At 53.7% G+C, this 26366-nt stretch overlaps 1 protein-coding gene across 2 annotated transcripts; it reads right to left on the bottom strand.

The window, feature by feature from the left end:
• Positions 1-296: 296 nt before the first annotated feature.
• On the bottom strand, positions 297-17374 carry Exoc3 (exocyst complex component 3). Of its 2 annotated transcripts, none has more exons than XM_026381441.2 (13): positions 17338-17374; positions 16436-16606; positions 14556-14775; positions 12739-13420; positions 10422-10539; positions 9533-9658; positions 8403-8503; positions 6557-6667; positions 6332-6482; positions 4970-5092; positions 2403-2564; positions 1743-1870; positions 297-994 (listed from the first exon to the last, which is right to left on the bottom strand). In XM_026381441.2, the coding sequence occupies exons 2-13, from the start codon at positions 16577-16579 to the stop codon at positions 823-825; spliced, it is 2238 nt and encodes a 745-aa protein (XP_026237226.2). In that variant the 5' UTR covers positions 16580-16606; positions 17338-17374; the 3' UTR covers positions 297-822. The 2 variants fall into 2 exon arrangements, with proteins under 2 accessions (XP_026237226.2, XP_026237224.2); XM_026381439.2 differs by having other exon boundaries at positions 16884-17362.
• Between the last annotated feature and the right edge of the window lie 8992 nt (positions 17375-26366).

The following is a 26366-nucleotide window of genomic DNA, read 5'->3' as shown; positions in this document are numbered from 1 at the left end:
GATGCCCACAGCCCAGCCTCCCAGGCTCTGTGACGAGGGTGGGTGACCGCTCCATGTGAAGGGCTGGTGGCAATGCTGCTGTGCTGAGCAGTGGGCAGCTGGCTCTCAGACAATGGCACAGGGACAGCAAGGACACAAGGCTTGCCATCCTTTCAAGTAACGTTGAAGATGAACATGCAGAGGGTGCTGCCAGTGGAGGTGAGGCTGTAGAGGGGGAGCTATGCAGGGAAAAAGAATTTTAGGGACTCTGCACCAAGAATAAGTGACTCACGGACCCAGAGATGTATTCCAGACACTATTTTCATACATGCCTTTATCAAAACCAGCACTCAGGACATGCTCATCCCACATGACTGGCTCACCTGACCTGGTAGCATGCCCATGCGGGCTCTGACCACTGGGCAGGCTAACTGGGACCAGCAGCTGATTTTTCCTATGTACAGGACTGAGGAACCAGTCAAGCACCTTCAGGAAGGCCAGGGTAAAACCTTTCCACGTGGGGACAATGAGGGATGCCCACCACACCTTCCCACACAGGGAGACCAGACCCCGGGAGAACCAGGGGACACCCACTACACCTTCCCACCACAAGCCGCAAGAGGGTCTCATTGGCAGAAGAGTCCTCACAGAGCATGTTCCTGGGGTAGAACACCCACAACAAAATCACGCCCCAGCACTTCACATCATGTGCATCCGGGCACCAGAGCAGATAAGTACATGTCACCTTGACCACCAAATGTGGCCTGGAGTAGGTTTTGTTTTAATGTGTGTGAGGGTAAGGAGGTGAAGCCACAGTGACGTGCACAGGCCAGGACAATGCAGCTACTTGAGGAGCTTGGCCACATTCAGACTCGGCACGGTGATCTCCCTGAAGATGGGCACGTAGCTGGGGTTTGCCTGTGCAGGGCCCTGCTCCAGCGTCTCAATTATGGTCTGCTTCATGTCCCGGCTGGCATCTCCTCGCACGGCCAGCAGTGCACCAATGTGGTCGTCTCTGTGGGTTGGACAGGGGTCAGTCTGTCCCACTCTGCCCTCCCTTGTCCCCCACATAGTTGTCTCTAGGGGTCAGCCTGTACCTGCTCCACCCCCCCTCGCCCCCACAGGGCAGTTGCTCAGGCCCCAGACAAAGGGCAGCGTTTCCTTCTCAGAGAAACTGAGTCTCAGCTGGTGGTGGTCTCTCCAACCACAGGTGCCAAAGGCTGCATCTGTAACTGGTGGCTTAACACTGCTAACTAGGGGGGCCCCAGGGGGTTCTTGCTGCAACAGAGCTGCGGCAGTGAGAGGAGGGGCCTCAACGGAGTCAGCTGTACTTGGCTTCAAGGTGGAAGGTCCTCCCCCTCCTCCGCCTGAGGCTGGGGACCAACAAGATCACGTGTGCAGGAAAGTGTCTGGGCCATGTATGGCAGGTGGGCTTTCTTTCTTAGGTCCCCAAAGCACCACAGGACGGATATAACCTACTCCTTTTGGGCTACGCACATGACCCCAGCCTTCTCTACCCCACCATCCTCTGAAGCGTCCAGCTGGAACATTCTCCACGGCCTCTGCCCCACAGCATCAGGGATGGGCCACACAGGAATATATGGGCCTCGGCTTAGGCAAGAGGCATTAGGCAGAGGACACACTGGTGCCCTGGCCACCTCCCTCAGGCACCCAGTTGGACAAGTATGTGTTCCTCCTCTTCCCAGTGACACTGGGCATGGCAGCTGCTCCCCAGCTCAAACAGGAAGGTGCACAGCTATTACCTGATGTCTGGATATTTGCTGACCAGGGTCGAGACTTCCAGGTAGAGCAGGGAAGGGTCCGTCAACTTAATAACCTCAGCCACAGCAACGATGGTGTCACAGTGACCATCCACGTCTTCGCCAAACCCCTGGACAACAGCAGCAGGGTGAAGGCAGCCCTTGGTTGCAGGAACAGAGGCTAGCCTGACACCTCCCACCCTCTCTCCTGGCCAACACCTTGCTCTTTCTGTGAACACCTCAAGGTTCATTCCAAAGGGGAGCTGAGCTTGTGTGACTACTTGGCTTGCTCATGCAGCTGCGGAGCCTGGGGTGAGGAGTGCCTGGTCACATCCTGGGCTGCAGACCAGGTGGCAACCAGCATAGTATAGAACAGGTCACAGGCAAGGGCAGAGGATGGGAAGGGAGCATTGTACCATCGAGTCATGGCTGCTAGGAAGCTAACAGTGGCCTCTGTGCTAATATGTCTCTCAACCATGAAGCCAGGTGGGCTGTGTCCCACCGACCCTAGGGAGGAAGAACTGCCTTCCTGCTAATGCAACTGGTTCCTACCTACTGGCCTAAAATGGCTTGGGGCTGGAAACTGAAAGCCAGACAGAGAAGGACCAGATCCTATGCATGGCACCTGCCGTGAGCTCTTGACAGACTTCCTGAGACACTCACTGAAGCCAACTTCCGGAACAGGAAGCGGAGCTGCTCGGCCTCCCTGACCATCTTCTCAGCGCCCTCCTTGCGCTCCTCGGCACTCCGGAATGAGATGCGCTTCTGCATGACAGCCCGCAGGTATTCCACTACCACACGTCGATGCGCCTCGGCAGTCATCCTCTGAGAGAAAAACGGTCAGCTGCAGTTGCTGCTCTGGCAGACTCGTCGTGCTCCTTAAACCTGGGTGACATGGGACCAGGCTGCAGCCCATTCTTCCTATTTCCATCAAGATTGCTGGCAATATTTTGCTGGCAACTCAGCCAATTTAGATCCACAATGCCCTGAGGCTCCCAACAGCACACAGCAAGCAATGGCCAGCACAGGCCACCTGCAGCACTGGCACACATGGGTGGGGAGGGCACCCACCACACAGATCCATCCTTGAAAGCAGGCAGAAACATGTGCCCGGGCAGGAACTCACTTCCCACACCATCTGACTCATAGCCAGAGACGAACAGTCTCTGCAGGAACAAGTTCAAGCAGGCTCAAGAGGCTAGGCCAGCTCAGCACTGCTGACCTCAGCCCTCCCCAGATTCCCAGGACATGACCCCTCCTTGAGGCCCACAGCACTCTTGGGGGTTCCAGAACATGAATGCTCCCTGAGCTGATAGCAATCTTGGGGCTGCAAGCATCTCACCCCATAAATGAGCATGGGCTCAGCAGGGGCAAGGCCTGGGTACAGACCAGAAGGATTTGTAGGACCCTGTGTGGGCCAAACATGCAGCACATGTCCCATGGTTTCAGGTCAGTGCTGGTCCCAGCAATGCTACATCTGAACAATGACAGGGACTTCCCAGAAAAGAAGAGCCCTGGGACACATGGCACAGCTACCTGGGGGTCCCAGGAAGGATACAAATGAATAAAGCAAAACCTAGGGCATCACAGGGAGGAGAGGGCTGGAAGCCCAACACAGGTGGTCAGGCTCATCAGAGAGACAGTGCCTGCCACAGGTGACAAGGCCTGGAGAGAGGCATCAGTGGTCACCCTCAGCTGTACAACCCCTATGGCAATACTGTCAGCCGTGGAAGGGGGCAGTGTGCCCAGGAGAGCACCAGCCTCCCTGGACGACAGCCCCTTCCCTCAGGCCCCAGGGCTCCAAGAGCCCTGCAGATGCATGCACCACTGGCTGAGAGAGGGTGCCAAACACCCACTGAAGAATACCTACAAATGCTGAAAAAGAACAAAAGCATGTGGGCAAAAAGATTTAAAACCAACCAGATTAGTCTGAAAAGTAACTGTGGCTTATAGAAATTAATGTAAGCTTGACAGGCAGGAGAACTCTGTTGAAAGCCCGGTTTGTGGCCAACACACAGCATGTTTACGTATATATGTGCAACAACACACACAACATGCACATGAATATGCACACAGCACACAAAATATACAAGTGTACAATTCACATGTAAAACTACCTATGCATGCATGCATACACAAAACACATGCAATATAACATGCTCAACATGCACATATGCAATACACACAATACATATGCCACCATAAGCATACACATAAAACACTTGTGTAAACATCAAACACGCATGCCTCCACATCCTACACATAGCACACATGCATTGCACATGCATAAGTACACACAGGTGTGTATACATATGTGCAATACATACGTGTATGACACACATACCGCATACAGGAATGGCAAATGTGCACATGCACTTGTAATTAGCATATGCACATACACCCACACACAGCCTCTCTGGAGTCCCTCCCTCCCCCGGCCAGGAGACTGCAGCTCTCTCTTTCCACTGTATCCCTTTCTGAAAACAGTGTTGTGCCCCATGGTGCACAGGTGACTCTCACCCACAGCAGGGCACTGAGCACGAGGGCTCTGAGTCCAGAAGGTCCCACCCTCATCATGAGGCTCACTGTGGGTGTCGGAGCCCGAGATCAAGGGTGTGTAGGCTCTACCCATAAGCTGTTGGTGTGGCACTTGAGTCCTGGCCTCATCAGAACTGTCTCATGTCCCTGCTTTGTCTGAGAAAAAAGCTGTGGAGCCTGGAGCTGTCTTTTGCCCACTGCAAACATATACTGGCCTTCGATGCTCTTAACAACAGGCACAGAGATGGGGTGTGGACACAAGGGCCTCACCAACTTCTAGCAGATCTCCCAACGGCCAACAAGGATGGCCAAATTAGCTTGGTCAGTTTGAAGCACATGGTCTCCCTGTTCAAATCACTTCTGGGGCTTGTTTGGTTCTAGGGACTGAACCTGGGGCATTTTACCACCAAGCTACATTCCTAGTCCTTTCTCACTGGTTTTGAGAGGGAGTCTTCCTAAGTTGCTGAGACCACCTTGGAACTAGTGATCCTCTTGCCTCAGGCTCTGAGTTGTGGGGATTATAGGCATTGCCACTGCACCTGGCTGTCACTCTTAAAGACAAAGAGCTAGAAGATTTTCCTTTAAAATCAGGAAGTGGACAAGGAAAAGGCATAAAAGACCACTGTGCATACACTATGCCGCCTCCCTCCCCAGATTAACCAGACTTGAGATAAGCCCTCCCACATCCTTACCTTTTTGTAAGGCTTTTTGATTTTGGCAAAATCGTTAAAATAGTCTTCCACAGTGACACAGATGATGTCCACAGCGTTCGACCCCAACAGCCACTTCTTTGTCATCAGTTCATTCAGATGTTGCTGAAAAGCAGAGACAGGTCACAGAAATCCTAGCCCACAAAATGCCTGGGGTCATGTGATTTGGGAGGATTTTGTCTTTTGATTACAACAGCAATTCATGGTCAGGTAAAATATCTACTTCTGTGTAATCTGCACACCTGTACTTAAAAACAGGAGTGTATGTTACACAACCTTGTGATATCATGGAACCGCAGGTGAGAGGCGCAAGTACCTGCACGCACACTGCCTTTTAGGGTACACACGCTTGTTGTGTGGACACTGACCCTATCATGTACCCACCCAAGTCTCTGCTGATGAACATCTGCAATTACAAATAACACTACAACAAATGCACATTTTACACGTCCAATTTCTTGAGTAGAACTCCTCACTCAAATGTATGCAAATCAAACAGCCCTCCAAGGACTACCAATCCGGCTCTACCCAGAACAAAAGAAGGCCCTCAGCTGTGCCTCCCTGGCGGTCAGGACTGGGCACTGCTTCACACTGAGGACCCTCATGACTTTGTATCATTTGTGTCCTTTGTTAATTTTTATGTCTCTTTTTGACATTTTAAAATTGTCTCAGAGGTAAACCCCTCCTCCTTTTTAAACTATGGCCCAGGGCTGCCGGGGCATGCCTCCTCAGCCCTGGATGCCTGCCAGTGCCTTTCCACTGCTGTACAACCACGGGTAATACTCCCTTCCCAGCAGGACCTGTAATGCCCAGCTTTACTTTTAGCAGGCACAGGGGTTTCTGCCAGTGCCTCCCAGGAACACCAGGCCATGGCTGTGCTATGCAGTGGATCCTGCCTGTTCATGGCCTGGTAGGTCTTCCACGGCAAAATTCACTCTCTAAGTTTTGCTGGCGCGCGTGTCACTCTTCACCCCAGAGCCAGGCTGTGCATGTGCTCTCACTGTGCTTTGGGGATGGTCTCTTCACACTTGCTCTATCTCTTAACTCACATGCAGCTTGATGCCTCAACTTTAGTGGGAGTCTCCACAGATGTGCCTAAGACGGACCCCATGTCATCCAAAGTAAGCAGGAGCCCCGGAAGCCCCTCACTCTGGTTTAATGCAGACATAGGGGTATAGCTCAGGTCCTGTACAGCACCCACACTGGGCAGGAGGTAGTATGTTCCAAAGGGCAGCATGGAGACCCTTGTGATCTGCCCAGGAATGGAGGGATAAGCCAGAACCCCCACCCCTGGGGCAGCACAGAGGCCTTCTACCCAGCCCAGGAAGCAGGAACCAGGCCCACCTCCAGGTCCAAGAAGACTTCTTCCAGCAGGCTGCCACAGCCTTCCTTGGCAATGGTGTCTAGAATCCCATCCATGCTAGGCTGGCTCAGACACACACCCTCCTCTGCTTCACCCTTTAAATACTTCCTTTTCAGGCTGACAATGGACTCTCTGCAACGAAGAGGTTTGGGTTCAGGGATGTAGCCATGTGTGCTCACTCTCCTCCCGTTCCACACACCACTTACTTGAAGGTCTGGCAGTTGTTGATGATGGCGATCATGTACTGGACATAGCAGTGTGGGTGCTGCCGGTTCTTCAGGTGCTCCTCCTTGTACAGCTGGGCTTCATCCTTATATCTGGGAACCACATGACAGTATTAGTAAAGGTGCCCTACAGCTGCTTCCAGGACCATGCTGACCTCACGCCCAACAGCACCAGGATGGGTCTTGGGTGGTCATATGAATGAAAAAAGTTGTCTGCTTTAAGTGAATATTAAAAAACAATTTTATGTCAGGTTTTGTGATCTGGTTCAGGTCCTGATCATGAAGATGTTGTGAAATACATGATTATAAGTAATCAGGAAAACATCAAATGCTAGGTGTAAAATGTCCGTTTTCAAAGTGCTACCTTAATTTAAAAATCAAATTAAAAAAGAACTTCAAACTGGGCAAGGTGGCACAGGCCTGTAATCCCACTGAGTTGACTCAGGAAGCTAAAGCAGGAGGAATCGCAAGGTCAAGGCCAGCTTGGGCACCTGTGAGACTGTGTCTCAAAATATAAGGACTGGGGCATAGCTCAGCGGTTGAGCACCTGGATTCAATCCTTGGCACCACGAACAATAACAAGAAAAAACTTAGATTTTTGAAATGTCAAGAACTGAGACACCACAGGCTTCACCATAAGAGGTAGGCATCTGCTTGCTCTGCCCTTCTGTCCACATGTGACTCCAGAACCAAACAGATGAAACTGGTCAGGGGAAATTCCTCTTCCCAGAAGACCAATGGGTACATGATGGGAAGCTGGGCCATAGCCCCATGGGTGCACGATTGGGGAGCTAGACTGTACCCTCGTGGGTGCATGGACAGATGTGAGTCCACTAAACTACAACATGGGGTAATAAAGAGGGAACCAAGTCAAGTCTCTGAAGCTGACTCCTGGTCCAAGTGTAAACAGCAGTTTAGGAACGAGGCTGATGACCCCACAGACAGATGTTATGGGATTGTGATCTGTCTGTCTCTTCCACAGGCCAGTGCCTAAAGGGCAGCCCCAGTGTCCCAGACCATATGCCATGCAGACTGCTAGCCCATCCACTGAGGTAAGAGGAAGCACCAACACTGTCAGCTGAGCCCTTCTATATGTGAGCTGGTGACATATATGGTTACAGCTGAAAATACAGGACACGACCAGCTGCAATGTTTGGGCCACAGAGAGAGAGAGATGAAGGAAAAGGGGGGAGGGGGAAGATGGGGGGAGGGGTGGGGAAGAGGAACAGATCAGGTGGAGTGGTCTGGAAGGAAGAGCTTTTTGAGCCAGGATGATGGTACACACAGACTTAATGCCATCCCTTCTTCTGTCTAGGTTTAAAGATCTTCATCGAGAACAATTCAGAGGGAGAGGCACACTAAGATCACTTTGAGTCCCATCTGCTGAGGGCTGGTAACACCGATGTTTAGGGCAGTCACTCACCCGGACTCTGCCAGCACAACTGGCTACAGTGCTCATCAGGTCCAGGATCCCAAGGGAACGGTGTGGTCCATTCCAAGGAACATTAGGAGAAAACCTGCAATGCTTTTTTGCCTTTTTTTTTTTAATTAAAAAAATTTTTTAGCCATTGATGGACCTTTATTTTATTTATTTATATGTGGTGCTGAGAGTCCAATCCAGTGCCTCACACACGCTAGGCAAGTGCTCTATCACAGAGCCACAACCACACCCCACATTTTTGTATTTCTCAGTAAAATAGAAAATGGCTTATGGGAATCTTGAGGCTTAAATTAATTTTAACAGCAGCATATTACAATCAACGCATTTTTGCTTTTAAATTTTAAAAATACAGTTTATAAGACTCAGCATACTGGCAGAAATACATACCTACTCAGGAAAGAATTCATTTGCTGAAGACACAAAACTAGTACTTTTGTTTTCAAATCTTCACTTATCTGAGCAGCAACTTGAAGATTCTGTTCAAACATCTAAAAATTGGAGAACTTGTGAATTCTAGTAACAATCTCATATGATGTACACATTCCCCATTTATAAAGCCCATCTGCTAGGATAGTCCAAATTAGAGAAAAAGAGGAACCACTAGGAAAATAAAGTTACTTAAACAAACAACTTTCTTAGGCGGCACCAAGCCAAGTTGGGACCTGCAGATTGGTTTCTATGGAGGAATACAAGTTCTCCCACTGAATCTACTAGGATGTGAAGAGGGCTGACAGGGAGTGGGGCCAGGTAGGTCAAGAGACTGGGCCATGTGGATCCCAGGTGCTGGGCTGGAAATCAGTGTCCTAGCTCTCACACTGCAGCTCAAAGTGATTCACGCTCACCCACTTTTAAGGGTGTTGGAATGAAGGTTTCTTAAGAATCAGGAGGTGGCCATGCTGGAGCTAGGAGAGCTGGGCTCTGAGAGACGGAGAAGTGCAAGGTGCCCAGAGTGCGTGCCAGGCTCTGGTCATGATCCATGTGTCATAATGTCAGTTTCCAAAAGAAAGGCAAGGTAGAACCCCAACCAACACCATCCTCCCAGGCACAACTCCAGCCCACTCCTGCCTTGAGAGGAGAGGAGGAACTAGAAGACACAGCTTGGGGGCCGGGCATCAGAAAGTGAGTTAATGGTAAGGACACAGGTGAGTCTAACACCAAACACTCTGACTCATGAACAGGAAAGCATCTTTATTGCTGTAGGCCTCCTCCAAACTCCCCAGATTAAATTCAATCATGTGGCACTTGAAGACAAATCCTGGATATTTAAACAAGCAAACTCAGAACGGGAGAGCTACATACAACTAACACAAAATTAGGTCCGGTTCAAACCCCAAAAGCCTTCACAGGAAAACCTAGGTACCATGGGCAAGACTACTTGGCAGGTCAGATCCTGGATCCTAACTCCAGAGACGGACATTAAGGGTTCTCAACATCTTTACTAAGCTCTGCCTCCATTGGTGAGACCCACAACCCTTCTAGCCACCCAAGAAACAGTCTATGGAGCCTATGGCTTGTACCTGGAAGACAATGGCAGGAAGTGTTGTCTGGTAGTACCCATCTTGGTCAGCCTCAGGCTCTGTCTCTTTGCTCCAGTCTTTTTTGTCTGTTTCTAGTGCTTTCCGCAGCCAGGCAATGATGTTGGACTACAGGTTTGGCATCATGAAGAGAAGGGAAGGTTGGAGTGGGTAGTTATGTCCAAGGATCCCCTGCAGCCATGTGTAGCTATTGCATAGGCTATATGCAGCACATCAGGCAACCCCTGCTTCCAAGCAGAGGCCCCCAAAGAAGATCCCTCTCCAGTGGCCCTAGTGCTAGGGCGTGTAGTAGCCACACCAGTGTCTGTGGGTAGACCAAAACCCTCGCTGCAAGTACAGAGGGAGAATGGACCAGGGACCTCATGGATGAGCACTGTGCTGGAAGACAAGGCCAGACTTGTCAGAAGACCAGAGATAGGCAGGCAGGCGCGTGGTCAAGCTCAAATCACTTAAACCCAACACAGCAACCAGGCCAGCTCAGGATGCAGCAGAAGACTCTCTGCCCCAGGGAACCTCCATGAGACTCAGCACACCTTTGTGTTGCCCAGGCACACGCACACCGTGACGTCCCATCTTACTGAGACTGGCCAATGGTTATGAAGCTGCAGTCAGACCCCGTTCCTTGGTCCCCAACTGCTACCCCAGCCAGGAATCAGCACTAAGAACCTGGCAGCACCACCACAGCCATCTGGACATGGGGGTCTAACTGGGATGGCATGGGCTGCTCCCGCAGAAGAAGAGGCTCCTGTGTCCACAGGACAGGCACCCCAGACAGGCACAGTCACAGGCCATGAAAGGCTACCCTTCTCTTCCCAAGTTCACAGGTGGCCACCAAGACAGTTTCTAGGACTGCAGGCCAGACTTTACTCACAGTGAGCGTTGACATGTATGTGTCGAGCAGCTCAGAGACCACGTTCGGAGAAAGTAACGGCTCCAGGGAGTGCACATCCACTTCTGGGGCCAGCTCCATGTTCCCCATCATCTCCACACTATAGTAAGAACCGCAAGTGACAGATGAACAAGGGACCCAGAAAACATTCTCAAGTGAGTGTGTGTCTGGTTCACATGGAAAAGGTCCACAACTTGGGGGAAAAAGCAGAGGGCCTTGTGGAGACTGTAGGCAAGGGGTTCAGGGACCCAGGATCCCTCCATGATGTCATCTCACTGGTTGTGTTGGCCATGTAAGTCACCTGACCCTGACCTCATCCCACTGTGCCAGCTGCAGTTGTATCAGGGCTGAGGGTACGAAAAAGCCCTTGGAAGCTGAGATCCCCTGCTCCCTTCACTGTGTCTCAGGATCTGAGAGCAGGACTAGCCAAGAGGGCTGCTGATGGTCACACTTCATTCTATAAGAAGACAACGAGCAAGAACTGCAACCTGCACAACGAGCACAGAAGACCCCAAAGTTAGAGTCACCAATGTCTGCAGGAGGGCGCAGTCCAGGGCATGGGACACTTGGCACTTCTGACAAAACAAATCAGCAAGAGAGAAAAGCTACAGCTGGCCATGCAGAATACATGGAGACAAACCAAGTCCCAGGGAGGCTTTCTAAGGGGACACTTACTACTTGTTCATGTGCAGGGGTCTTACAAGTCAAGGTCTGAGTACTCAGAAAATTCACAGGCCCTGGTGCCATGTTCTCCAGGTGTTCAGAACAGTGCCGAGCAGTTACTAACACTAGTCCACTCTCTACCCAAGTTCAGGATCTCTCGGGTGAGAACGTGCTTTGTGAGGTTCTGCAAGTACTGACACTTTTTCAGCTGAGGGGTTTTTGCACCAAGACCCCTGCTGCAGCGCATGAGTGTGTTCAGCATGACTTCTCCAGGACAGTCCGATGGGACACATGTGGCCAGGTTGGAGAACACTCCCAAGGACAGGAGATGCTACAGTGTGTTAGGGAGAAACAAAGTCAAGACACAAAACTGAGTAAGCTCCCTAAGTGCACCTTCCAGTGGCGAGAGGTAGGGAGGGCCAGACCCCAGCTGTGATGACCGCTGCTTACCTGCTGGCCATGCAAAGGGGCACATTACTCCCTCTGCACCTCAGTTTCCTCACCTACCATGGGAGGGGATCACAACACCCCCTGCCTCATGGGCTGCTGGAGCACACAGTGCATTGAGGCCAAGACTACGCTGGGTAAAGGACAGAGAATGGGTGACTATGACACGTCATGGCTATGGTGGGGACCAGAGGAGGAAGGAGGTGCAGGACTACTCGGTGAAACTGACAGACACTGATTCCCAGGGGTGGCTGATATTTTTCTCACACATCTGTGCTGAAGGGCACAGACTACCACAAGCAGCTACCAGGGAACCATGGCACACATGAGAATAAGCTTCGCTGATAAACAGGAAGGTTTCTTTAATTCCTCCCCAGCAGCAACCACAAGGGCAAAAGTCAAGCCACATATCCCAGCACATTACTAAATGCTGCTTCTGTCCATGAAGCCATGCAAAGTCACAGAGCATCACCCTTGGCTCCCCAATCTCCAAGGACTCAGACCATCCCCACCACTGCTTGCAGATGCCATCTCACACCATTCTGCACACCACCTGGCTTGCGTTCCCTCATGTGCAAAACAAAGTCCCATGCTGAAAAGTAAAAGGAGTGCCCATTTTTCTAGAACTGTACATGCCTATAGCCAGCTATCTGTTTATTTATTCAGAGACAGGTCTCCCTTGTTGCCCAGGCTGGTCTTGAAGTCCTGGGCTCAGGTGATCCTTCAGTGCTGGCATGACAGGCATGTACCACTGTGGCTAACTTATGACTGCCAATTTTTAGAAGATTAATTGCTACACTGTATGGGTGAGAAGAAACAAAAACCTGGTGGTCTCCTCACCTGCCCAGTGATTGCAGGTCATAGGGTCATATGCTCCCACCTGAAAAGCTAGGCAGCAGCAACCTGCCAGAGGGTGCCACAGGGAGGAAGCATGTCCAGACACAGTGGGCACAGAAAACCAAGTGCCTGCTGGGGTGCTCACATGGAACCCAGACACCCAAAGACAGGACATTCAGACCACAGTCAGCATGCTCCAGGCCAAGCCTCTCTGGGTAGGCCAGGGGGCCCTTTACAAGCCTTTAGACAGCAAGGACACCAAGCCTTACCCAGGAAACCACCCAGGAGACCTACAGGTGTCTCCACACATTCTCACACAGGCTTCTAGGCAAAAGAACGCATCAGGCTCTACCTGGTGTAGGTGTTCAAGACCCACGTCAGGAGGCTCACAATCTCGCTGGCCTCGAGGTCCTCTGACGCCAGCTCCTGCATCCTTGTGCTCAGGGCCTGGTGGTACATTCTCAGGAGGTTTTTAAAGATCTCATAGTGGGGAGGGAAGCACTGCACCATCAGGTTCTTGGCGACCAAAAGGTCATCCAGGACATACTTCCTTATGATCTCCAGGTGGCGCACGAGCCACATCTTGTCCGACTCCCTGGTGTCTGCCTGTGTGCCCTCGATTCTAGTTGTCACAGTCCTGTCCAAGATGGAGAACATCTTCTCTTTCCAATTTTTGGGCCTCCCAGGAGGAACAAAGCCAGTTTGCTTTTTTCGGTCAAGTATACGTCTGTCAATTTTTTCTTCCCTTTCGATGATCCTGACCACAGAGACCAGCAAGGTGGGGTCCCGGCGGACAGTAACCAGTGACCTCTGCAGCACCATCCACAGCTGCTTGGCCAGCTCATCAGAGAGACCCTGTGTGCTGCTGAAGTAGCCATGGATGAGGGTCATGTCTCGTGTGTTTCCACTGTCCATGCGGTACTGCTCGCACATGAGCCCGTCTCGGGAGCACTCCAGGTCCATCAGCTTTCGGTGGGCCTGTAGCAGCGCCCCCTGCTCAATCAGGTCCTGGGTCTCCCTCACGATCTCAGGCACTAGGGAAAAGGTACAAGTTGGTCCCTTAAAAACATACAAGGCTGTGTGCAGGATTCTGTGAGACAGCGGGACAAAGAGCCTGAGGTCTCTGTCTCCCCACCTAGAATCTGACCTAACTATTTTGAACACCAGAATCTGCTAAAGGCCAGTAACTCCCATAGGATGCCTGCACGGTAAATTGGGTTATTTTTGGCCAATCTCAGCTCTTAGCACAGCAATGCTGCCCACACTCCACCCACTGTGTGGCAGTTAGCCGGCTGGGCATGTGCCTAGAAGCAACTTGAGCCCCTCTCAAGAGCCAGGATGGGCAAAGCACTATCTTCCAAATATGGGGACTGTGTGCTCTAAGTGCTGAAGGGACTCCTGATCACCAGGGAGTAGGCACAAAGGGTGCAACGGACTACAGAACTCCTCCTGCTGAAGAGTTTCGGGTGGGAAGGTGGGAACCCCCATCTTCCAGCAGTTCCAGGGGTAGAAAGGGCCAGTACTATCCCTTCATCTGCTTGTCCTTCTACTTTTGGAATCCAGACTTTCAAGAACACTAACACTTAAAAGCAAACTGCCTAAAGAGACATCTGAAGTCACTGTGCTGACAGGCAAAGGCTCAGGTGCCTCAACAACCCAGGCAAAGGGCCTGCACCAAACCAAGCACAAGAACCAGCAGAACCGGTTGAAAGGGGCATTTAACTGAAGGATAAAAACTCAAGACAAAAGTTGACAAAAGAAAGGAAGGCCGTCACATATCCACAGAAGGTTCCGCAGAGACTGTACAACTGCAAACAATTATGCACTTATGCAAATTCTGCATTTACTAACAAACCATCAAAATGTATGAAGCAAACACTAACAGAACCAAAGAGAGAAACAGGTCTTCTGTGGCAGCATCTGGAGACTTCAGTACCTCCTCTCAGTCATGGACGGAACAAGCAGACAAAAGTAGGAAACAGAGAAGGAACATGAGCACAACCGAGAGCACATGCTCTCTCCTCCAGCATACATGGACCCTCCCCAATCAGACCATATTCGTGTCTGACAGTAATTCTCAAGACTGTAAAGACAGATCCATGAAGTGGGCTGTGGAAAGGTGCCTTCGTGAGCCTTCTGGCGGTTACCATCCCGCCACCTGCCACTCACCTGAGAAGATATTCTTGAGGTTCTCCACAGCTGCAGCCAGCTGGCTGTGCTGCGCTACAGCATCCTTCACATCCTTGAGACTCTCGACTGTGTTGATGCTCTGCCTCCAGTCCTTGCTGACATCGGCCAGCGACTGCTGGATGTCTTTGACATCAGTCAGTGCATTGTGGAGCTGGCTCAGGCCTGTGCGCACCCCGTCCAACTGTGACTGGATCGCAGCCTGCAGGGAGACACCATAGAGTAAGCAAGGCCAGGGATGGCCACATGCTGCTTCTTGATGGACAGACCTTCTTCAGGAGTGTCAAATTCAAGGAGCCAGAACAGCCACTGTCAGAGAAAGGATTAAAACTGACAGGGACCCAACTCACATGACCACTTTTTTCACTGCTCTCTAGGAACACAGCATTTACAAACAATTCACAGCATGCTTGCCAGCCCCTCGGCCTATAATGCTGTGTGCCACTGGAGGCAGCCAGGCTCATGGCCATTATCAAATGCATCTTTAAAAGGACACAGCCCATTTTCTCCCTGGGCATTTTCATTTCTTGACAGGGCTTATCAAGGCAGAGAACATTCTCAAGATTTCTTCATTGTTGGGAGAGGGGGCATCCAGCCAGACCAGATTCAGCTGAAGGACAGCGACCTTGTGACACTGACTGCACAGGTGAGACTCAGATCCACACTGTGAGGCAGCCCCAATGCCAGCCATAAGGTAAAGGGCATGGAAAACAGATGCAGGGGGACAGGAGGTGAGGAAAAGACCAGGCTGCATCAGCCATGGTAGGAGCAGCTGTCATCTAGGAGTGTCAGTTACATTTGGCCACAATGATCACTTGAGGGTTCCAAGTCACTATTGAGTATCACCAGTTAATCCCACAAGTTTCTAGAACAGATAAAAATTCAGGCTAAAAATGTAGCAAGTCCAAACTACTTTCTAAATTAGTACAAAACTGCTGTCTCAATTAGTGAGCAGAATATGTGGGGTGCTTTGATGATGCAGCTACCACATTAAGCCTACTGCTCCCTGGGCAAGTGTACAGTTCTCAAGGGAGAACACTCAATGCCAGGTCAGTGTTAGGATGAACTTTCCTCAAGGTCACTCTCAAAAATCCCAAAAAACATTCTGCTGCATGTCAACTGCAGAAGGTCATAGTCTTAACATTTTATAATAACACTAAATGTTTATTTTAATAAAACCTTGCCTTCACAGAGCAATTAACTTGAAAGCCCATCCAAATCAGAAAATAGCTTGAAAAGGGATGACTCCTTCCCTGTCTCTCATTTTTTCTTTTTTCTGTGGTGCTAGGGATGGAACCCAGAGCCTCATGCATGTCAGGTAAGTGCTCCACCACTGAGCTACATTCCCAGCATCCCCCCTATTTTTTAGACATCCTGCAATGCTGCCCAGGCCGGCCTCAAGCTCCTGGGTTCAAGTCATCCTTTGGCCTCAACTTCCTGCCTTCTGGGACCACAGTGCCACCACCACATCAAGCTCATGGTCACTTTCATGCCTACCTATTTTCCACAGAATGTCTGTGGGTCCACTATAGTAAGCGTTAAAATGATTTAAACAAAACTCTCTTTACTGATACTCTTCAAGAGAGCTTTAAATAAACAAGCAGTTGTCACTTTCCAGGTAATGCTTAAAAAGCTAAATGGACTCTTTCAGGTAGGCAACAAGGTTGCTCCCTTGGTGCCAACAACATTCCAGTTCTCTTTGAGAATCGACTGCTTTGGCAATACACTGTTGGAAAGAGCTGCTCAGTCCAGCTCTGCCTCCTCTTCCATCACAACCTAATTTGGTGAAATCACCATGATGTCAAATAAGGACCAGAAACTCAAGACACATGGCCCAGTCATGCCTGAGTGAAGTCTCCTACCTTCAGTCTGGCCTCCACAGAGGCCTTCTTCCGAGCCTCCCTCCTGCGATACTGCTCAACTTTGTCCAGCTGGTCTGGGCGCTGGAGCATCCCAGCCACCCTCTGGACCGCTGTGGCTACAGCCTCCCTGTCTGTCTCCTTCATGGTCAACGAGTAGACATCCAAAGGAACCTGTGTGCAAGACGGGTGGGTGTGTGAGAAGAAGGAAGTGCTGGCCCAAAAGTACTGCCACAGCAATGACCACAATGGAGCCACAGGAAAGTGTTTGAGGGACCGTTCAATCCAGGAAACCGGAAAGTGGAATTCGAGTCACGAACTCCTTAACAAGAACACAAACCTTTGGAACTGAAGTGTGGGAAATTTCACCTTAAGGGAGAAACGGGGGCCCCCCACAGCGGCAAGACAGGGACACACAGGGGATGTCTGCACAGGACCCAAGCCCACTCACCCAGCCTGACGTCATCTCCCAGGCACCTCTCTCCCCGGCTCGGGGCCAGCTTCTCATTTCTGGAGCCCTCACCCACACCCTGTCCACGCTGTGGGCGGCGGCGTCAGGCCCTGGTGAGGAAAGGGACTCGGGCTGACAGCTCGCGTCCCCCCAGCACAAGTCTCCCGCTCAGCCGCCGGGCGGACTGTCTCCACGCGCGGCTCCTGATGAGCACGTGGCAACCGGGGCTCAACCGACTCCACCGACGGGCGTTCCCGCGGCTGCCGGCCGCCGGGCTCCCACTGTGGGCAGGCAGAGCCCTTCCCTGCCCGGGAGGGGCGCCCACCGAGAGCCGCCCACCTTCCCAGCTGCCGGCCCCGGTGGCCGCGGACGCCGGAGACCGAGAAAGGCCGAGCGAGCGGCGGGATCCCTCGCCAGGGACCCGGGCCGCGCGACCCGCCCCGCCCCGCCTCACCTGGACTGCGCCGCCGCCGCCTCTGGGGCGACCGGAAGTGGACGGGGACCAGGAACTTCCGCTTCCGGCGACAGGCCGGGGGCGGGGCCCGGGCCACCGGGAGGTCGGGGGGGTTGAGCCGGCGGGGACCACGGGACCCTACCGGTGGGACCTGCGGGACCTCGGGGCGGGGCCTCGGGGCGGGACCTGTGTGGGGCTTGGGGGCGGGACCTCAGGGCCGGACGGCGGAACCTCGGGGCGGGACCTACGGGACCTCGGGGCGGGGCTTCTGGACTGGGACTTCTGGACCTCGGGGCGGGACCCGCGAGTCTCGGGGCGGGGACCCAGCGCCACTCAGGACCTCGGGGCGGGGCCTCAGGGACCTCGGGGCGGGACCTACGGGACCTCGGGGCGGGGCTTCTGGACTGGGACTTCTGGACCTTGGGGCGGGACCCGCGAGCCTCGGGGCGGGGACCCTGCGCCACTCAGGACCTCGGGGCGGGGCCTCAGGGACCTCGGGGCGGGACCTACGGGACCTCGGGGCGGGGCTTCTGGACTGGGACTTCTGGACCTTGGGGCGGGACCCGCGAGCCTCGGGGCGGGGACCCTGCGCCACTCAGGACCTCAGGGCCGGACGGCGGAACCTCGGGGCGGGACCTACGGGACCTCGGGGCGGGGCTTCTGGACTGGGACTTCTGGACCTCGGGGCGGGACCCGCGAGCCTCGGGGCGGGGACCCTGCGCCACTCAGGACCTCGGGGCGGGGCCTCAGGGACCTCGGGGCGGGACCTACGGGACCTCGGGGCGGGGCTTCTGGACTGGGACTTCTGGACCTTGGGGCGGGACCCGCGAGCCTCGGGGCGGGGACCCTGCGCCACTCAGGACCTCGGGGCGGGGCCTCGCTGGGACCCTGCGTCGATACCGGACCTCATGGCGGGACCACGGGGCCCGGGCCCTGGCCAGGGGATTCAGCTGGGAAGGGCCTGGGAGCGGAGAGGCCGCACCCCCGCGGGCAGGGTGGGGTCGGGCTTCCGGGGGAGGTGGCTGCGCACCGCTCGGGACTTTTCTTGGCGTGGACGCTGGGCTCTGAGGAGGACTAGTCCCCACCTGGGCAGGTTTACTGCTGAAGGGACTGCTGGCCTGACCCGGCCGCTCCAGCATTCTGGCCCTTCCCACTGCCCTCCTGCCTGTTGTCTCAAGGGCTCCCACAGGCTTGCGCACTCCTCGGGTTTCCCCCGCTTCTCAGGATTCATCCCCAGCTCCAGTGCCCACAGCTCCTCTCCTTCACCTCCTGCCTACCCCCCGCACCAGCTCTTTGTCCTGTTTTTTCTTCATGTGTTCATGTCCCATTGTTGCCCCCACTTCACGGTGGCAGGGCTGTCTCCTTTGCTGTAGCCCAGTGTATGGTACTGGGCAGACAACATGTGCAACAGGTGGTAGCTCATCACATTGGTCATGACTGCCACCCAGAGACAACTGGGCAGCTGTTTAGGGTACTGCCCTGTGACTCCTAAAATAAAAATGAACTCAGCCCCTGGAGGAACACAACAGATCAGAAACCCAGTAGGGGCAACCGTGGGGTTGAGTCAGGGAAGCTTCAGGAGGGCCGTTGGGTCTTGGAAGCAACACTGATCCTTGACAGGAGTGGACATGGAAGCCTCTGGGAAGGACATAGCTGGGGAAGCTGTGCAGAGTCCAGGAGTCCAGGCAGGCGGGTCTGAGTTCCTACTTGGAGGAAAGGTCCACCATCCAGGGCTGCACCTTCCCTTAGCAGGAACGGTGTGTGCTAGCCACCAGGATTTCAGAATTGGTTGGGCTGATGGGGACACTACTTGCCTTCACCCGCCAGCAGGAGGCAATCTTCTACTGTGTTACCAGCTGCTAGACAGCATGGCACTTCTTGAAGACCAGCCAAGGTAGTTCAAATGGAAGAGTCCGAAGATAGCAGGGAGAGGAGGTACCCCAAGTACCACCGCAACTACAACCACAGCCTGTGCCAGCTGACCAGCAGGCAGCAGCACCATAGTGGCATGCCAGCTGACAGCTAACCTCACTGTATGATTTCACCTTCTTTATCTACTAACTTCAGAAAACACCAACTAGTTGAACAATGAATAAATGTAAATAAAATGCCTCTATTATATTTGAAAATATAATTGTAAATATGTTTTGAGATTAAGAGAAAATTTGCCAGAATGACCAAAGCCTTAGGACAGTTACTTCAAAACAGACATTTAGTGCATAACCATTCTCTCTTGGTCTGGTAGGATTTGGATTTACAGCTCTCACACCTTCCTCAGTTAACCAGGATGCTTAGAGATGGGTTGTCTTACTGCAAGTTTAAATTCTTCCTTGCTGCCAAAAAATATTAATTAAAACTCTTTCTCTGTGTCATGGGTTCCCGCAGGTATGGGGTTGGAATAGACCCCTGAGGAGGACCACACCATGCCTCTGGGCAGTGGGATAAAGAGCCAGTACATGAAGCGCTACCAGGAGCTGTTCTGGAAGTATGCGCAGTGCTACAGCATGCTGCCGGAGCAGGCACGTGCGCCCTGGCTCTGAACGCCTGGTGACAGTACTGCCCTAGGACAATGTGGCCTCTCGGTGATGTCAGCCCCATACCCTGGTGCGTGCTCACAGAAGCCACAGAGGCCTCAGTGCTGGAGGAGTCCCAGTGGCCTGCTGGGGAGCAGGGCACGGAGGCTTGGGAGGAGCAGGATGCAGCACAGCCAGCACTGCCAGTGAAAGATGTGGAAGAAAAACCTGAACAGCAAACCAGAATGAAAGGACAAGTTTTCTGTCCTCAATAGCAGTCAAATGCCTTATTTGCCAGAGGAAACAGGAAAGCAGTTACAAGACCCCAAAGATCATCCAGTAAAAAACAAAAACAAAACAAAAAACAAGCACCCATTCACTCGTAAAATGCTGGGGGGAGAAGGACTGGAAGGCAGAAGACTCTAGCACCTGTGTAGGAAGCCGCTGTCAGAGGCAGCCTGTGCACTCTGTGGAGGGGGACAAGAGCAGGACAGCGAGGTTCCTCCACGGAAAGCCCCTGGGTGACAGTCCATGTGCTGCTATTCAGCAAGCCCTCAGACCCATGCCTGTCCTGAAGAGCTCCCCCAGGGACAAGACCTCGATCACGCAGGCTTCTCAGAGAACAGCTGGAGGCTGTTGTGTGGATGAATCTTGTCGCCTACCCCCACAGGAGGGCAGAAGGTCGAAGCCATGGACACTGGGTTACTCGTGAAGACGAGCCCACAGGCCCCTGGTATTCTTGTAAGAGTCGTTTCAGAGCATCTCTTCTTTGAGGTGCTGACACCAGATGCCTTTAAACAGCTAAGAGGCTTCCACTCCCCTCTGGGTGGCACAGGTGGACTGTGTCACTCATTGTAGAGGCTCTAACCCCACACTGGTGAGGTCCCCATCCTGCATGAGACTCCGTTTACTGGTGCATGTAGTTTTCTTTATGAGAGAGTACCAAGCAAGAAGCACTCCGCGTGACCTAGCGTCCATCTGTGGTGAAGCAGGGCTGTGGTGGCTACTGCAGGTACAGAGGTGCTCGTGTTTCAGCTCACAGCATCTTCACGTGGGTCGTGTGTTCAAGGATTGGGCTGGCGAGGCCCAGCTTCTCTGGATGGTCTCCGGGGTGCTCCCTCAGCAGTTTAATAGCCAGACACATTCTAGGAGACACAGCGTGGCCACTGTGGCTAGGTGGTGATGAGTTGCTGTGAGCCAGCTCACCCCTCTCTAACTACAGCCTTTCTCTTGAGAACACATAAGGTACAGCTGGCCACCGTTACAGGCTGTGGACTCTAGCCTCTTCGGCCGCAGCTGGCAGGACCTGTAGAACGCATGACCTGGAATCACATGGAATGGACTGAGATTGGCCCGTGGGGTGGGGACAGGGAAAGATACCATTAGAGACGCCCACACACCTTCTCTGCTCTTCCTTCCATGGCACTTAGTGTTGACGATGTGTGGTGTTCCTGCTTCAGCCGATCTTAGCTGCACCTTGCAGGAGCGTGGGGACCTGAGCGTGCACAGCTGTATCTCAGTAGTGCCGCTCCTTTTGTGCATTTGCCTCTAGGGTGGGAAACAGTCTTCACACTCATTTCTCAGATGGTGGGTGGGTCTGTCCACTGATGAGGCCTGTCCAGGAAGGATGAGGGCATGTGCTCTAGGGAAATAAGCAGGTGCTCAGTCTACAGCTTAGCCCCTGAGGGCGTGTGTTTGGTTTTTACTGGACGATCTTCGATGGTTGGACCCGGGGCTCAGCATGCCTGGGTTTTTACTCAGGGTCTCTGAACTGGCTCTTAGCACACAGACTAGTGTCACTCCACATAAAGTGACCGTCTTGTCACTGTCAAGCCATGAGAGTGCCTCCTGAGCGCTGTGGTCCTGAGGTGAACCTCTGCATGGAGAGCACACCTCGGTGTGGAGGAGGTACTTACCAAGAGGAAGTTCTACTTGATGTCTGACACCCTGGCTAGGAATTCTGGTGAACTTTGGTTTAATCTGTCACACGTCTTTAAATGCTGTGGGAACCTGCAGGTCACAGGACCCTGGCATGGTGACAGCGTGGCTCAGGTGGTTTCACCCACCTGGCTGAGCATCTTGTTGCATCTGACCATCTTGTAAAGATGGCGGGGGGGGGGGCGCCTGGAGCCCCACTTCTCCAGCCTGTGGTCTGCCGATACCTAGGAAACACTTGTCTTTGTGTGCTTTCCCCGACTCTAGGCTGAAGTGAGCCTGGAAGGCAGATTGGCCAGCCCCGCTTCTTTTTAAGCAGAAGACGTGAACAACGTTAAGGGTCTTCTGATGTTCATGAACAACCAAGGGCTGAGTGTGGGAGCTGTGTTCCCGCCTCTGTCCGAGCCTCCATGATTGGGATCATCTTCTTCCCTCTTCTCAAGGGCAGCAGTTACCTATGAATTTTTAAGTCATGACAATGTGATGTTCCTACTTTCTTCTTTTTACCGGAACTGATGTGGTTGTAATCGTGTCTCTAATTCTTGGGACATATTGCAAGATGGAGATAGTTTAAATCTGCCTTCAGGTTGGAAAAAGTCTAATAAAACTTGTTGAGAATCCAGTATTATCTAAAATAAATGCTACATAAAGGCATTTAAAAAAAACTTTCTGGGGTGTTTAGCAGATGAAATAGAAGAGAAACCTCCCCACACCCAGGGATGTGAGGTGAACACAGCAAGTGTCCTTGTGCAGTCAGCTGAGTCATGGGTAAGCGCAGGAGGACATGGCAGAAACAAGAATGGAGAAGGGGGTGCTTGAGCAGAGGCTCTGCCCCCCGTGAGCATGTGAAGGGCCTACAACCCAGGCTTGGGCTTCTGTACCCACACAGGGCAGAGCGGGGCAGAGCTCTGGCTCCCGCAGTGGAGTGACCTCCGTGGAGCATCGTCCTGCCTGACTGCTGGACTAGGAGTGGGGAAGGCCCAGAGAGCACTGAGCTTGGACTCCCCTCCTCACCCTGGGAGGCTTCCTGGTGCTTCCTCAACCCCCCAGGGGCTGCTCGGGAGCCAGAGGGAGAGTACTGAGGTGTCTGAGGTCTGGGCCTGGTTCAGGGAGGACAGACATCTTGCTTTGTCCCATGTTGTTAGGAATAGCCATTAAGGAGACAGAATTGCAGCTTCCAAACAAGTGGAGGTGGGAGAGGGAGGAGAGTGCCAGGGATTCCAGAGGAGGCTAGGAAGGGGGACCAGGTCAAGGGAAATTGAACTGAAAGAGGGGGAAATGCTCAAAATCATTAATAATCTGGACCTAGGTCATTGGCTAATGGGTCAAAGACAGTGAAACAGGTATGTACACATGAAGAACAAGGGCTCGCAGTGAAGGGGCTTTGGCATGCCAGCCAGTAAGGCCTGAGGAGGTTTTCGGGGTGACGCTAACATCAGACAGCGTGAGTTCTGTCAGAAGCCACAGCCAGAGACAGTAACAAAGACACAGAAAGCCATGAAGACACCAAATTCTGTGTGGAAATGCTAAATGGCTGTATGATATGAGGAATGAAAAGACAAGGTAGAGCAGAGAGAAAACGTTGGGTGTTTGTAACTGAGCAGAGATTGCTATGTGGGAGAATGACACTGCAAGTGACCCAAGCGTGACAAGGGTGGGAGGACACAGCCCCGGGTGGAGAGGCCAGGACCCTGCCTCTCTCAGCCTGCCGGAGGGAGGCCTGGGTCCCCCAGCCTTTGCCCCCCGGCAGCGTGGCTCCCCTGGTCTGGGGAGACTGGCTCACAGGCTGGGCCTGCACCCACACCCAGTCCTGCCTCTCCTGCCCTGAGCTCTAGCCTCCCCACGTGCAGCCACCATGAGGATGTGCCTCCCCACCACTCTGTCTTAGAGTGCCCGTGCTCTGCCACCAGCACAGAGCTCAAGTGTTTCCTGTGGCCGCCATCAGCTGCCCACAGGACACCATGCACTGGGCCCTGTGTTCCTCCTGCATGGATCCCGGGCACCTGGCACAGGCCCTCTAGTTTTTAGCAGGGGCTCCACAGTGACAACAGAATGTGTGAGAGGGACAAGTGCCTGTGAAGTGGTTGCCCACTCACCCGCCAGAAGCCACAGTGCCAGGGTGCTGCCATGGGAGGGCCCCCATGGTGCCTGGTGAAGGGATGTTGCCCTGTCTCCCAGCCACAGTCGACACCTGGGGCGGTGCCTGGGCCAGTGGAGCAACCCCTCAGGTCCACCGGCCATTGCTGGGAAGGTGGAAGTGCACCTGGGGTCCTGCAAATGGCCGAGCCATCCCAGCAGAGGGGCCTGGCTAGTCTCCCCGGGGGAGAGGTGGCGAGGCCTGTGGTGACCACCACTCTGCCCAGGGGTCTGAAACTCTTCAATCAGGGGTGCTCTTGGACCAGAGGGAGTGAAAGCCCAGCTCCCTGGTCCCTGCCCCTCCCACACACCTGTCACCAGTGTCCTGTGACAGGGTCCCTCAGCTCTGCCCTTACAGGACAGCCCAAGTCTGGGGGTCTGAGGCCCCAGAGGGTCCCCAACCCTCAGGGACACAGGGGAGGGCCTGGTGAGGGTGCGGTGTTTCCTGTGCCCTTAACTCCAGCGTTTCCACCTGGGGAGGGTGCCACTGTAAACTCAACCCCTTTGTGGCAGGAAACAGTGACTCTGTCTGGAAATGTAGGCTCCACTGACACTGGACGCACCTGCACCTGCAACTTTTTACATAGATTTTGCAAAAGTGTGACAGAGGCAGTGTGTGAGACATGGCTGAGTGCTCTCGAGGCCCTGGGCAGCACAAAGTGCACCGCAGGGCGTGGCGAACATGAAGGAGTGGCCAGGCACTCTCACCGGTTCTCAGGAGGCACGTGGTGACTGAGCTATAGAACTTCTGACTGGAGGGCAGGGCGAGGTGCTGCCCAGGCACAGCGTGGGCCCCACATATCCAAGGTCCACAGCAGTCGTGGCTGTCCCCACATATCAAGCCTGCAGAGTGGAGGAGTGGATGCTGAGCTCTGTCCACAAAGCATGGCCTTCCAGGTGGCCCTCGCCTGACTTCTGTCGGTCCTCTCAGAGGGAATACGGGTCGAATGGCCCTCTGCGCAGGGCTGTCCAGGCCTCGGGCATCCGCAGCTCTTGGTAGGTACGTGGTGCAGGGGAGAAGGGGTGTCTGGCTACTGTTGGCAAACGTGAGACATCCCTCGCTCCATCTTCTTGACCTCATTGTTTCAGGTTTCCCTGGCTCTAGGACACAGGAGGTGTTGACTGTCTGCAGCGCTCTCTGCCCTCTGTCGGCCCTTGCAGAGCAAGAGCTGGTTCCCCTCTGGGAGGCAAGCAGTCCTCAGGTGAAGGGCGGGGAGATGAGGAGGACCTGGCTGGGCCAAGCCCTCTGGGCAGGCAAGGGTGGCATGGCCATGGACGGGAGCATTCTGTCACCTTGATGGGAAAGGGATCTCCACAGTCAGGAGCTGGGCATTTGGTGAGAGAAGAAAGTGAAAATCCTGGATCTACTTCTACTCTCAAGACTAAATCCATAAGTTCCCAGAGAGCAGGGGTAAGCTGTGTGGGGCAGAACTGGGTAACACTGGGACACTGGGCCAGTGGACTGAGCAGGGAAGCAGAAGCTGGGCTCCCCGTCCTGACTTCTGTGCCAGGTGGCAGGAGTGGAGGCCAGGAGTCCTCCGGTTGCCAGGACAGAGCAGCACCCCTGTCACCTTTTGAAAGGCCGCTGAGGGCTGGGCAGAGAGGGAGAGGCTGTACGTGGCCACTCTCCACCCTGGCTTAGGTGGGTGAGTGGGACACTCTCAGCCCCATTCCTGCCCCAGGCGAATTCTCCTGACACACCAGGTAGACCAGGGGCTGGCAGGAGACCCATCTTGCAGAACAAACCTGAGTTTTGACCAAGGAGACGTGCATCCCAGCAGCCTCTGCTCTAAGCTGGAGCTGAATACTGACCCCAGGCCACCTATGAGGACCCCTAGGAGGTGGAGCCTGGGAGCACGCCCAGCAGACGTCAGCACTCCCAGATCCGGGGCAGGCCTTCAGAGGACCACTGGTCCCTGAGGAAGAGGGGGCCACACAGGCAAAACGAGTGGACACCGTACGAGTCCTCCAGCAGGCTGGCTGCAGCATCCAGGAACACTGGACACCCTGGAGGGCACCACTTCCTCAGCCTGCCTGCGCCTCCCAGGCTGGCTGCGTGGGTACTGCCAGACACCCAGGCTGAGGAGTCAACGGTCCTCAGGGCCCCGCAGAGAACACTGGGAGGTTCCTGGAAGGGACCCATCCACCTCCATGCCAGGCGTGGCCTGGAGCCCTGGCTTGGAGTTGCAGAGGACCTGGTGCCCACAACCTCCAGATCCGTGGCTGGGCTCAGCCTCCCCCAGTGAGGCCTGCTGCACATGTAGTCTGTGTGCCTCAGATGTCCACACAGACAGGAGGTGGCAGGGGTGGGAGCTCAGGAGGCCATGAGACATCACTGGAAGCTTCTGATGGTGGCCTTGGGGGCAAGGGATGTTGGCCCTTCCCTGACACATTTTGACTTCTCAAAGAGAAACACCATCCTGCTTGAATAGACTCAAGCTTGCA

The sequence above is a fragment of the Urocitellus parryii genome, chromosome 1, assembly GCF_045843805.1.
Source record: "Urocitellus parryii isolate mUroPar1 chromosome 1, mUroPar1.hap1, whole genome shotgun sequence".
NCBI lineage: Eukaryota > Metazoa > Chordata > Mammalia > Rodentia > Sciuridae > Urocitellus > Urocitellus parryii.
This window is presented reverse-complemented; position numbering and strand designations above follow the sequence as displayed.